General features: G+C 38.2%; 1 protein-coding gene across 3 annotated transcripts in view; it reads left to right on the plus strand.

Annotated features, from left to right (window-relative positions):
* LOC108686761 (uncharacterized protein CG43427) overlaps positions 1-13,644 on the plus strand; it is a 69,951-nt gene that overhangs the window by 52,810 nt on the left and 3,497 nt on the right. The window contains exons 2-12 of one of the 3 annotated variants that reach the window (XM_018192213.1): positions 1,063-1,214; positions 1,556-1,744; positions 2,231-2,518; positions 3,086-4,624; positions 5,090-5,995; positions 10,567-10,869; positions 10,985-11,212; positions 11,332-11,696; positions 11,896-12,277; positions 12,711-12,767; positions 13,241-13,563. In XM_018192213.1, coding sequence (XP_018047702.1) covers positions 1,164-1,214; positions 1,556-1,744; positions 2,231-2,518; positions 3,086-4,624; positions 5,090-5,995; positions 10,567-10,869; positions 10,985-11,212; positions 11,332-11,696; positions 11,896-12,277; positions 12,711-12,767; positions 13,241-13,563 — 4,631 coding nt within the window. In that variant the 5' untranslated portion in view covers positions 1,063-1,163. The remainder of the gene's footprint in view (positions 1-1,062; positions 1,215-1,555; positions 1,745-2,230; positions 2,519-3,085; positions 4,625-5,089; positions 5,996-10,566; positions 10,870-10,984; positions 11,213-11,331; positions 11,697-11,895; positions 12,278-12,710; positions 12,768-13,240; positions 13,564-13,644) is intronic. The other 2 variants (XM_018192214.1, XM_018192215.1) reach the window with 2 other exon arrangements.

Below are 13,644 nucleotides of genomic sequence, written 5' to 3' on the forward strand. Positions count from 1 at the left end.
AAACTTATTTTATACTTTATTGTAGTTTTATACTTTATTTATTTTATACTTTATTGTAGTTTTATTAATGAATGAGAATGTTTTTAGATGAATTACACTAAAAAATCTTTGAAGTACAATATTATCCCATGCTGTCATATTTTCAGAATAAATTTTAAGAAAAAATTCTCTCTGTGTATTTATAAAAAAAAATCTATGTAGTTATGTTTAAAATTGGTTAAGAAAGAGAGAATAATAGAATTATATTCTCTCTAAAATCTTTGGAATGCAATCATAACTCTAAAGAGTGGAATCTTATCTTAAAAATTGATTCTTTTTTTAAAACTGGTTTAATTGTTACTTTTTAGATTCTACTCTTAAGATTCTATTCTTAAGATTTTAGAGAATGAAGTATCTTGGAAACTTCTGAAAGAATTTTAAGAATTTATCTCTTTATTGCGAATTGTGAAAATTTCTACTGTGAGGAAAAGGTGATACGTATTTTCAAATGAAGCGTATTCGAAAATAACACATGTGCAACGGATATGACGCGTGAACATAAACCGGATACGATAATATTTGTTCGCAAGGCGATAAACATTCTCAAGGATTCAAGGCGAACATCTGCTATAAATGAAAGTCTAACTGAGGCAAAATATATCTATTATAGAACATTCGCATTGTTATGTAGATATTCATTTTTTTTATTTTACTCAATACAAAGAAGAGTTATTTATGCTGCCGAGTTATTTCAGTAAAAGAATATTATCAACATTATCACAAAATGTATCGACGAGTCTTTTCTGTTCTATTCGAAATTGTAGAGGTATATATAATTAGGTTTGTTCACGTTGCTTAAAATTCCTAAAAATTTTTGCACCTAAAATAAGATAAATATATATTTGAAGAAAAAGAAATTGAAGATACTAAACGTAAAAAATACAAGTAACGCGAATAGACCTTATATTTTATTGATATAAGATGATCGAGTGTAAGAGATAACCTTTATTATACATATATTATCCGATCACATGAATGTCAAAGTTTTCTATTAATCTTTATTACTTTGTTTCTTTCTTGTAGGAAGAGGACATAGGATGGACCAAGTCGTGCGAACAGGTATCGTTCATCATTGAAGAGGAGGAGTATCTCAAAAAAGCGAGAGAAGCAGGAGAACTCAAAGGATGCCTGCTTCGTCTCAAACCGCCGCATCCGAGCGGCGAAACGAAAGAGTGGTTAGTACTTGTTGTAAATATTTTCTTTTTTTTTTCCTCAGAAAATGATTCTAATTCAAAACAAAAATTAAATATAAAATACAAATAAATGATGAAGAATGAGTTAAACAGATATATAATTTCCTAAAAAGAGTTCTACGGTTTCAAAATAGATTTTTTTTAAATTTAAATCTGCGACATTGAAACGCTTGTTTATTCAGAAAACTACAAATCATTTTAATCCCTAAATGTTTGATTCGAATTATCATCTTTATCTACGTTTTGTTTTGTGAATTTTCCAAGTTTGATGATATATGAAAGACATGAAAAGAAATATATTGCATACGATCTTCTTTTTACAGCTAACACATGAACCACCGAAATTGAAAACGACTTTGAAAACACCTCCCAAGCAAGCGACTAATCCTTTACAATTCGTCAAAGTCGGACCATGTTCACTTTATCGAACAGCGCAGGAGCAATTACAAAAAGTCCAAGAGGTGAAGAAAATCAAACAGGAAGTCCGCGATGATCCCGAAGATTGGCAATCAGTGAGTAACTTCAAAGTCATCATCTTATTAATAAAAAAAAGAAGTATATTACAGGTTCAATTTATACGAGTACTTACATTCGATGATTTTGACTTTAATTCTATAATTCACCAATTATACAAATTTAAATTCATATCTTAAATGAAAAAACGTGTATAAAAAAAATTGTTGAAGTTTACTTATTTTGTTTAATCTAAATCTAAATCCATGTTAATTGAAATAAAATATTAAAGCCAATTAACATATTACTATAAAATTATTTAATTTATTTTATTAAGTTTAAAATCATTAATAATCGAATTAAGTATCATCAAAATTTACAAATATCAAATTTCTCATTAAAATTAATATTTTATATTAAAATTTTACATTAAAATTAAATATTTTATAGATCATTATGTATTTTACTTAAAAGTTTTTACATAAAAATTATTACAGTAAAATTATTACGATTTTTCTTAATGAAAGATGACATTTCATTCACAGAATTTGGATAATTGGAAGAGTAGTCGGAGGAAGCGGCAGGAACACATAATCGAGCGAGTGGTGGAAGTGAAAAAACTCGAATTGGAGGAACATGACCGTCTACGTCGTAAGAACAAAACCTTCTCGGAGATGATGGAGGAGCGCGGTAACAGGGGTCGTAAGCTGAGCATCAGCTTGGCTGTGTACAACGACGAGGATGCGAATGATCTCAGCGACCTCGGGATCGGTACGAGCAGCGGCAAGAGCTCGGTCAGCGGCGATACGCATGACGACACACATAGTGTTTTGGTACGCATTTATTCAAACACGTGCGTAATATACGCTTTGCGTCGCGTCGACTCGCTTTTATTGAAAAGAACATTAATTCCGATTAAATCTATATCATAAATTCTATAACAAGGAAATTTTTTTAATTAGTAATTTATGTATAAATATATCTTTTTTACATGTTTTAAAGCAAATTAATGAGAATCAATCGTTAATCATAAAATTTTAATTTGCCTTTTATTTGATCTTTTCTATTACGAATTCGTGCAAGAATTATCGGTTCGTGAATTCAAAACTTACCGCCACTCTGCAATGATCTCATCAAATCGTAAATCGTATGATCATGACTGCTCTATTCTTACATTTATTTACATTATGTGTTACTTGCAAACATTTATTTAGTCCCAAGCTATTCGTCGCGCAATCAATAATAATTTTTATAAATTAATATCTATTAAATCGATATACAATACAAGAAGAGAATAATAGTTAAATATTAAATCGTATTTTTTTTTACTATGAAAAATTTTATATCCTTATGAGAATAGCCATCGTTTGATAATATTATGTTTGTTTTTCAAATTGTAGAGTGATAGGGATAGCGAGATCGAGAAGAGTCATTCGGATGTCGATAACACCATCGATGTAGCCTCATCCACGACGACAAACATCGCAACAATCACGACAGCGGCAACAATCGCGACTACATCAGTATCAGCAACGATCGCATCAATAGCAACGGCAACGACAACAACAACAACAACTGATACTAGTAAGACAATAGAATCGACAATAACATCGATAACAACGACGGCAACGACAACCGTACCGGTGACAACGACGTCTACTGCGAAAAAAACGTTTGGTGGTTTTCATGGCAATCTGAATCACAATCAGGAATACGATTCGGGTACTACCGCGACAACGAGTTCGCCCGAACCGGAAGAATATACATATGAAGGTGCCATTCGTGGTTACGTGTCGAGAGTGTCGCAAAACATACCGCGAAGATCCTTAACTGGAATCGACTCCAAGTTAGACATGACGAAATCATCGCTGAACGGTTCAAAGACAAACTTGAATGACGAGAGTAGTAAGTCCCCGCTGTCATTGGTGAAGGTGGACATATTGAAGCGACGTGAGGTGTTCGAAAAGGCGTCGCAGAAGAGCAGCGATAGCAAGGCAAACAATAGGTTATCTGGTGATTTCACCGGCACGAAATCGATCAAAGAAAGACTATCGAGTCTCGAGAGACAGAAGTACGAGACAGAGAACGGTGACAAAGCCACTAATAAGACTCTCAATCGATTGTCCGGCGACATGAGCTCTATCCGAGAGAGGCTCACTCATTTGGAAAAACAAGCTTCGGAACGTGAGAGCAAGAGTTCCGTTCACCGCAAGCTCAGCACGGAAGATCTGGAAACGGTGAGGCCTCTCAGGGAAAGACTGTCCACCTTGGAGAAGTACAGTAGCAGCGATGAGTCTTCGGTGCCGACCACGACGAATGAGTTGTCGCGTTCACACAATGGTGAGTTCACCGCCAGGACAATAAAGGATCGTCTTAGCACACTGGACGTAGTCAGAAGTAAAGACGCGATAGAGAAACGAGAACCCGCACACGTCGGCAAGCATCCGCTTTGTTTCCGTGATCAGGAGAACAGAGTCGACACATCGACACCCAGCGAGAGAAGTTCGTCGCCCGACTCGGAATATCGCGTACCACGAGCCGTCTTCCACAGAAGTCTGGATTCTCTGGACGCGGACGCGTCCAGTGGCCCAGACACGTTCGAGCGTGTGCAAAGCCTCGAAGAGCTTGATTATGGACGTCAATATCCCGCTTCGTCGTCGTCCGCGGAACTCTTGAACGACACGGATCGCGAGGATTCGGGTATTCATACCGCAGACGTAAGTTGTTCGGTCAGCCAGGCAGACGAGCCGATCGATGAAGAGATTGTGCAACACACCAGTAGCACGATCGAACGAAGAGAAGTCGAAGAGAGAATCAAGACTATGGCTGTCATTCAGGAGGACGCATTAGCATCGGGCATGATAGTGGAAGCGCCGAATGACACTGCGACTACTCGCTCACAGTTCACCAGCCACCGGGAGGCAGTAGCAGTGAACAAGGTAAGAGAAATTATTGAAACTTTTAAGATATCGCATTTTATTATATAAATTTTGATAAAGTTCCATTCGATGAGAAACATTATTCATACTTTCACAGATTTTCATTTTAGATCTCTAATGCTCGTTTCCACCAATGTAGATTAACTTTAATCTCGGTTCAACTTACTTTTCGTCTTTTTTTAATTCTAAAAATTAGAAAAAGACGAAGAATAAATTGAACCGAGATTAAAGTTAACCTACGTTGGTGAAAATGGGCATAAGAAACTTAAATTAGAAAACTCGAAACTGACACCCGTATTCAAGAAAAAACAATTTCATTGTTAGCTACATTTTTTCTGGCGCCTTTTCACACCTGAAAAATCAGAATGAGCACTATTTTACTATTTTTTTTATACCAATTCCTTTTTTTCTTTTTGGTTGTGGGTTTCGAACAATTACATATCGGGTAACTCTCTGATTCTGTAGGGTACTGCTGATACTTCTGGGGAACTATCGACTAACAAATCACAGTCGCAGACGCGCATAGAGGCCATTAATTCTAATACACTTCGTTCACATATTTCTGTGCCTCGCGCAATCACCCATCCGAGTCCCAAAATACCTCCGCGAGAGATGACAATCCCCGAAAATCTTTCGAAATTACGAACGTTCGGCAAAGACGCGGCCGAGTTCAAGACAGATTCTGAACTAAGTCCCAACGAATCCATAGTATCGGCCAGTCTGAAAATCTCTATCGAGCAAGCGAGACCGAAATCTATTGGCCAGGCAAAGCGGCAGAACCCGCCCAAGGAACATCTCTCCAATCTCCTTCAACTTCAGCCGTGTTTAGAAACCATCCCCATTGCGGAGACATATCAATTGTCCTTTCCCTCCGTCAGAGCGACGACTAGCCTCTCTCCTGAGGCCAGTCCAGTTTCCAAACCTGCATCCTGCCGCACTATGTCCAAGATTCCCACTCCTCTCCCTCGCAAAACCGCTAAGTCTTCACCAACGAGTCCTGACTCTGTCTTGACCTCGCTCGTTTCTAAATCTTCGTCCTCGAAGGCGCACAACGCGAATAACAAATCCTCGAATAGTCAATCTCCCTGTTCGATTCGGAGAACATCCGAAACGACGACCGTCGAAATCTCCTCATCTGTGTCCCCGCAAACGAGTTCAGCAGAACTTTCACCTTCGTCGAGATTATCCGCAGCGAGTGCGCGACGCCACGACGATGCGCTATTGCCTGCGGAACGACGTCGCACCGTGGTGGAGGTATGCGAAAAGGTGGTGGTACCTCAGGGCAAGGCACCTATGACGCCACCAGTGACGCCATTCATCACAGTGAACCGCGTCAACACGGTGGACAAGAGGACAACCCCCGTCACCGAGGTTAGAAGCGATCAGCAAACCAGCAACGCCTCGAAAAATTCCTAAAAACGCGAGGATCATCTTTTCTGACAATAACAAGCGCAGTATCCTCCTCTTTTTATCAGCCTCTAGACAAACCATACTAGATCTTGTACGTAGAGCCACCGTCTCGTCGGGCGCGAGGAATGCGAGGGTGTGTCGAGGGTGTGAAACACTGAGAGAACGAGGGGTTCCAGGAACAACTCCATCATCGTTTCGACCTTATCCGCATACAAACTACGTTGTTTATCAGCCAACAGATCGAACAGGTCGAAGACATACGTTCCACGTTAGCTGAACGTTGTGCGATTCTTCTTCGCTTACGTTTACACTTGTTCGTAGAAGTCACCCGGTTCGAGAGTTCCGCTCCCAGCCCTTCGAGACTCGGGTTCCTCCGAAGAGATTTTATTTTAAGGATTTTAGCCTTAACGAATCGCTATCGTCTCTATGCTCATTAAACGCGAAGTTACATAAACTTAGGCTACGTACGCCGCTAGTCATGTAAATAGGCGCGACGCAGGTGCGAATATAAGTTAATCTTCGGTTATATGATATGTAGACTTAGATCGGCAGAAACTCTACCGTGAAATTGCTGCTATGCGTAATAATATACGGCGCAATGACTTGTAATAGAGTTCACAATTGCGGTATTATGTTTGTGACGTAACAGCAGGCAACCTAAGTACTATCAAATACGCCGTTTAAGGAAAAACGTAATGGTCGATCTCGGCATTAATTGACTTTAATCAACAGTTAACTTTATCTCCTCCGCGATTACAGCGAAAGCTGCGAACGAACGGTCGATTAAAGTTGACCGCCGATATCGACCGTAAGCAGGAATAAACTATTGTGATAACACGTTCAATCGCTCCTCATCTTAATTACGATCGTGCATTAAGTCGAGCACGTCGATTAGAATATCGGCGATATCGCGGGGCGTTCTCCAAGTAACACTTTAATTAACTTCACTTGCAACGCTCCGAGCAAATTTTGAAAGAACTCGCCGACACTTGACGCGCGATTATGATTAATTGTCATGGATTATAAGCGGTCGACCGAGAAAGAACGAACAACGATGAAATATAAGATACATTGGCAAACCTACTATGTCGTATTATTTTCTCTTACATTTATATGTGAGTCTTATCGCGCGGAATAGTAAAGCTTTATCTTGCTTTTTAATTTTTTTTTTTTTTTAATTTTATCACATAGTTATTATCAAAGAAAAATCAATCTCGGATTGATTGAAAGAATTTGCACCTGTAAATTATAATATATCAAATTCATCGAAATTCAACAAATTAATTGATTCATTTATGACGATAAATTTTGACGAATTATTAACGAGATTCGTCAAGACGTTGAATAACGTAAACAGCTTGTCACCGCAAATCTTGGCACAGTTCATCTCCACGATTAACAGGGCACATAAATACGCTTTTAATAACCGTCACGTTCAAAGTACGATGGATATATCGGCCGTGTGACGCGCGGAGTCAAGGATCAGTCACGGTGATAGTTAATTACTAATAAAGAACCGACCGTGCCGACTGTAAAAAAAAAAAGCAACCACGTGAGTCTACATCGCCGCTGTCAACGATATTTCCATCAACGATTGTCGCTCGTTTGTTGGCGCGCGATCGTTTTCTTTCTACGCGTCTCAGTCTCCTCGATACATCGAAGAGGTAAGACGTCATATTTTCTTGATTGCTTCGAGCAAGCAGCGATTTGCTTGAGCTGTGTGTTAGCCCCCGTGTGGGACACCAAGTCGACGGCTTCTTTTTTTCCTTTTCTTTTTTTTTAATAGAACGAATGGTAATTTCACGAGACACGCATGTCTGTACGGATAGCCCCGTTCGGGTTCAGGGTCTACCTTCGAAAATCTTCAAAGAGATATTATTCAATTTTCTCTATGTCTTGTCTTGCGATTAGTAACAATAAAAGGAATAGTAAGAGGAAAAAGAGACATTAATTATAATAGACATTAACTCACCAGCATCACTTTGTACCTTTTAAGGCACAGTCGATATCACGTTTTCTCAAAATTCTTATTCAAATTTCAACATGTAAAAAATAAATAAAATACAGTCCAATTTTTATTATAATAAAAACTTATTATTAAAAAGGTTTCACAAAGTACAAGAATTTTTTTCAGATTTTTTTTATGTAGTCTAGAACCATAAAAAATATATGCTGTTTCCTTCAACGATCCAGAGTGTAAACTATGATCGAAAATTTCGGGGTGGTGCTGGGGGATTAATTTTATTGAAATAGTAATTCGAAATCATCTCTAAACGGTTTCAATAGCCTAAAATAAAGATAACATTAAGAGGTCACTATCATCGATACTTTCTATTTTGTTTTTATCTCCATTGTTGTTTATCAAAACAACACATCAGGCACGCGCCTGATTTGTTCATAGACAAATAGAGGACACAAGGTAGGCCCTGATCAATCCCTTCTTTATCAGTCTCATTTAGAGACGGACGATTGTACATATTTGGTGAATTTCACATCGCACTTTGCACTCCATCGGAGAACTTGTGCCTCGATAGTGGAGGCTAGATATCCCTCTTATCTCTCTCTTTCTCTCTCGATCGCCGAAAGACCTTATCGCGCCGTATGCGCGCTCACAGCCGGCTTTAATCAGTCTGACAACACCTGACATCACGGTGATCTCTAGTGGCTGTGCGATTTTCGAGGCGTGTGCACGATCCGCTTGCAACTTGAGAAAGTGAACGTAGTTTTTCCCTCCCCGTGTGCTCGTCACCTGCATGCGATTTACGAGTATAACTCGTGAGGTAAGAGGTACTACCGAACGGTTAGGCGTGAATGTGTATGTGTGGGTTATTAGTGAAGTGTGAATTTTTTTTAAATTTTGCCGTGTAGTGTTTGAAAAGATCGCGTGATCGAGTTGCTTCGATCGATTTGGCATTTGTAGGCTTTCTTGACGGCTTAAGAACACTCACTCGTGTATTCGCTTTTGAAACGAGAAAGAGTATTGAATAAGCTACTAACTGATGATATTATCTAGAAGTTACATAGAAGTGCAATGATTTTTTTTTTTAATTTGCTTTGAGAAACAGAGTGGGAATGAAAAGAGTTGTAGAGAATTAAATTTATTTCGAATATTAGTTCTATACTGATATATTAATATTTGATTGATCTTAATTAATTTTTACATAATTCTTCTGTATTTAATTTTCAGAGAAATATTTAATTAGTATTTTATTCTTTATTTGCACCTTTGGAGCTTCTTTCTTTTCAATCGCTTATCTTAATGCCTCATAATTTCTTCTAATCAGAGAGCGTTACACAGTGCATGGAAGATATTGATGAAGATACTATTTTGACACAATTGACAAGCTTCTATTCGACGATGCTTTACCGATTATGTATCGCCAGCCAGCAAATTACAATTTTATTTTTTGCAATATATATATTTATATTAAAATATTTTATAATTATAATTAACACGAAGATTTTGCAACCATCTGTATTTAATAATTAAGATTATAATACGATAATATGTTTTGTCCCATTCAAATAATCTACGATGAGATGAGATCAATCTTTCACGAAATTGATCTTGTTACGATTATAACGAGATCCGCAAGAGATACAAGAAATCTTGATCGTAAATCATTATTCGAATCGTTATCCGAAATCAGCTTCTCGAGTATTGATATCGTAACACGAGCTCCGTACATCTTCATAAAGGCGCGTCAAATCGCGAAGAAAAGCGCACGTGATTGCGAAGATTCGCGAGACTCATCGGACGTGTAACATTACGTAACATGCGTCGACCTGGTAAAATGCACCCGCGTATTCCCACAACAGGAATTTCACATCTGGTACACGCGAGACATTCTCCTGACGTTTTTTTTTTTTTCGTGTAACCGTTATGCTGGGAAGATATACCGATCACAATTGCGGTGAAATATGGCGTCGAAGTACACGCATTATATTATGTCACTTAACGATTGCATCATCGGATCCACGGCCGCGATGTTACGAACCATAAAAATCTCCGAAAGCATAATCTCAACTTAAATGTGCGATTTCTTGTCATTACAGTTTTTTAAAATGATCTTGTATAAGTTATCTCGCTATTTAACTGACGAACTGTATGATATCATTTTTATATTTAACTAATTTGATACACATTACGAACATTTTCTAGATATTTTTTAAGTATTCGATTGGAATAATTAAAAATTAAAAGATAAATCGCGACTTTTTTTTCAATTATACAATTTTTCGTTGTAATATCGCAGTGTTTATACCTATCCTAATTAAAACCAGTTTGTAAAACATTTTCTTAAGACGTTAATTAACCGAAAAATGCGTTTGTATCTTTGAACATTAATGAGCGCGATCAAAAGAAAGTGATCTTGTCCTTTTAATTCATGTCGTCTCTGATCTTCATATATTTGAGAAATTCGCTATTCTAGACCATCATCCGTCGATTTGCATAGAATGTAGCGTTGCAAAATCTGCGCGAAACTGCATTTTACATATTCCACTCTCGGCACTATGACTCGTCTCTTCAGGAACGGATCGTTATCGAGAAAGCGGACCAAGAGGAGGAGGTAGCCACCACCGCTGCGAACCGCCCAGCAGTGGTCCCGGCAGTCGAACACAAGCAACAAGAAACGGCGGAAACGTCGACGAACGTAGTCAAGAAGAAGTGCGACATCGACATCGACATGCACGACGCACCTAATGCCATGGTCGCTATGCCGACAGCCAACCATCCGCTGGAACGACCGACGAACCTGAGTTTAGCCAAGCTAGAAGTTAGTTTGGTCGACGCGCTGAATACCCCGAATTCAACGTCACCGATTTCTAAACAAGTTAGTTAAAATTATACTAAAATTTCAATCCCTTTTGTCTAAATACAATGTACAATAATTTTCTGAGACAATTCATCGAGCGATTCATAACATAAATGTCCTTTGTTATTTATAGTTTCTACCGTTAACTCTGTCCAATGATGAGGAGATAATTGCCGATCAGCCTTTCCTTCTGAGTCCACCAACGAGCGTGGAACCACCGAAAGAGAAACCACCGCCGCCTCCGGTGGATGTCAGCGACGATGATAATCCTCCGTCAGAGCCGCTCAAGAGATTAAACTCCACTCGTAGAATCAAGAAAGAGTTGCGCACGAGACGCTCGGATTTCCTCGGTATTGAAGGGGTAAGCGCGAAAATTCTTAGAGATCTGTTTCTGTTCATCTCAGTTGTTTTAAAAATAATCAGTCATGTTTAATTGACAGATTTAAAGATAAATATTGTCAATATCGATTTTATTAACAGCAGGTCAATGATGAAGATTTCGAACCCGAGTTAACGCTGACGAAACCACCGGATATGGCGGCGATTCTCGCTGAGGAGAGACGCATCGAACAACTCCATCGTCGCTCATATGACACCGACAGTAATTACGAACAAGATTCGAGTCACGAAAGAGATTCTGGGGTCGAATTAGGACACGTCGAGGATTGGGCAAAGCAACCTGTTAGCCCCGACATGTCGCAGCACAGCAGGCAAAGTAGCGAGCCTTTTGGTGCCAGTGTGACTTCTTCTGAAGAGGATGAAATTACAAAAAAAGAGCGAGAGATTATTGAAGTTCTCGAAAAAGAAGAACAATGGCGATATGGCGATAATCGCGAATACAACAGGTACAGATAAAGCTGTCTCTACATGCAATTTTTTTTTATGTTTTTTTTTGTGAATACAAAATTCAGAAAATGCAGAAAATATTCAAAAGACAATTTAAAAGATATTCAGCTTTTCAAATGTCTTCTGGACTTTTGTTAAAAGAACGCTTAATTCGTATTCTAACGAATAAATTGTCAAATATATTGGTGATGCCATTAGTGACTTAGGAGAAAAACTGGCCCACAAACTGCGCGAACTCGAAGAGGAGAAGATGCAGCTGGAGAGAGAGGCGATATTGCGCTGCAATGAGGACGCATTTCGCAAGAGAGACGACGCACGCAAGCAGGAAGATGCTTCCTCACACGAGCAATCGCAACAGCAACACGATGAGACAGCGAAACAGCGGGAGATCCAGGTGCGAACGACGGAAAAGGAAGCAAAGTACATTGGAGACAAGCGAAAGGACGAAGAGCTTGAGACGCAGTCGGAACAACTGAGGATGCAGAACAAGATCGAGGAGAAAGAGCGGAGAGTCGCTGATGCGTGTCATAAGGAAGAGATGCGCATCCGAACGATGGAAAGTCAAATTCGCGAACAAGAGGTAAGGCAAATTATTCAGTTTTATATTCTTTGAACGCGAAACTAACGAGGAAAAAGAGCCTGATTTTATAAGTAGATGGTAAATTTAGAACACAAGGTACTTATTATCTTTCAAATATGTTCTTTCTTTGACATTTCTGTCAATTGTTTTTTTTTTCCGGGGAAACTCGAAGCTATGCACAAATTTCTTCTAGCCGAGGCACGCATTTTTAACCGATAGCTTAAAAATATCCTTGGGGCAATGCTGTGATTCTTGTCGATATCTTTTGATCCGTTCATACTACCGTTATTTATACATTGAAAAAAATTGCATGTTAGTCACGTTTACTATTGCGTTTACAACATTGCCTAAAAGATTCGATCGTTCAGTAGTATGGTGCAAATCAATATATAGTGTAAATATTGATAGAGGGATCGTTGCTAATTATTCACAGAGCAAGGCATTGGTCGGTGCTGGGTTGAGCAGCAACGAAGATGAATTCCCTTCCGGGGTAAGGCAGCAGTTGTCTTCACCACTGTTTTAGTCGCTTGTTTGCACGGAACTTTTTACATAAGTATTCGTATATGAATTCTTTAAATCTCTTATTATTCTGTCTCTTTTAAATTTCTTTTGAGATATCTTAACTAATCTCAGCTTATTTCAATTTGATCTCTTTTTATAATAATATAATATGTTAAACGAATATTAATTACATATAAGAGGGATTAATTAATTTTGTTAGAGTTGCTAAAACATAAGTTCGTATAGAATCGCGAAAATAGCAAATAAGAATTAATTAAGTTTTGAACTAAATGTATTTATTTATTCATGAAAATATTTAGAGTTGTTGTATTTTAAGTAATAATAATTGCTTCTATTTAAGAGAATATAATTAGAATTAACGCGATAGAAACATTTATATCTAATATTTTAAATATGCATGTAAAGATAATAAATCATAAAAATATCATATTGTCTTTTTAGGAAGTGCTACGAGTGGAAAGGGAACTTCTACAATTGGAACAGGAAGAATTAAAAAGACAACGCAATAATTTGGCTTATCGTGAGCAGAAGCAGCTTAGGTTAGCAGAACAGTTACAAGAACAGTGGAAATCCTTGCAAGATGTTGCGCAGAACTCTGTTAAAAGCACGCAACAATACAAGTATCATACGCCTACTGTGAATTATAGATCTTCAATGCCAAATTTGCAGTTTCAAGATGCGCCAAGAAGGAGACCACCACCACCACCAATTCCACTTACTAAACCACGTATGCTAGATCAGAGACAAAGAGATGTTACAATTAGGTAAATACAATAATACATGAGAGAGAGAGAGAGAGAGAGAGAGAGAGAGAGAGAGAGAGAGAGAGAGAGAGAGAGAGAGAG

Source organism: Atta colombica, unplaced genomic scaffold, assembly GCF_001594045.1.
Source record: "Atta colombica isolate Treedump-2 unplaced genomic scaffold, Acol1.0 scaffold189, whole genome shotgun sequence".
NCBI lineage: Eukaryota > Metazoa > Arthropoda > Insecta > Hymenoptera > Formicidae > Atta > Atta colombica.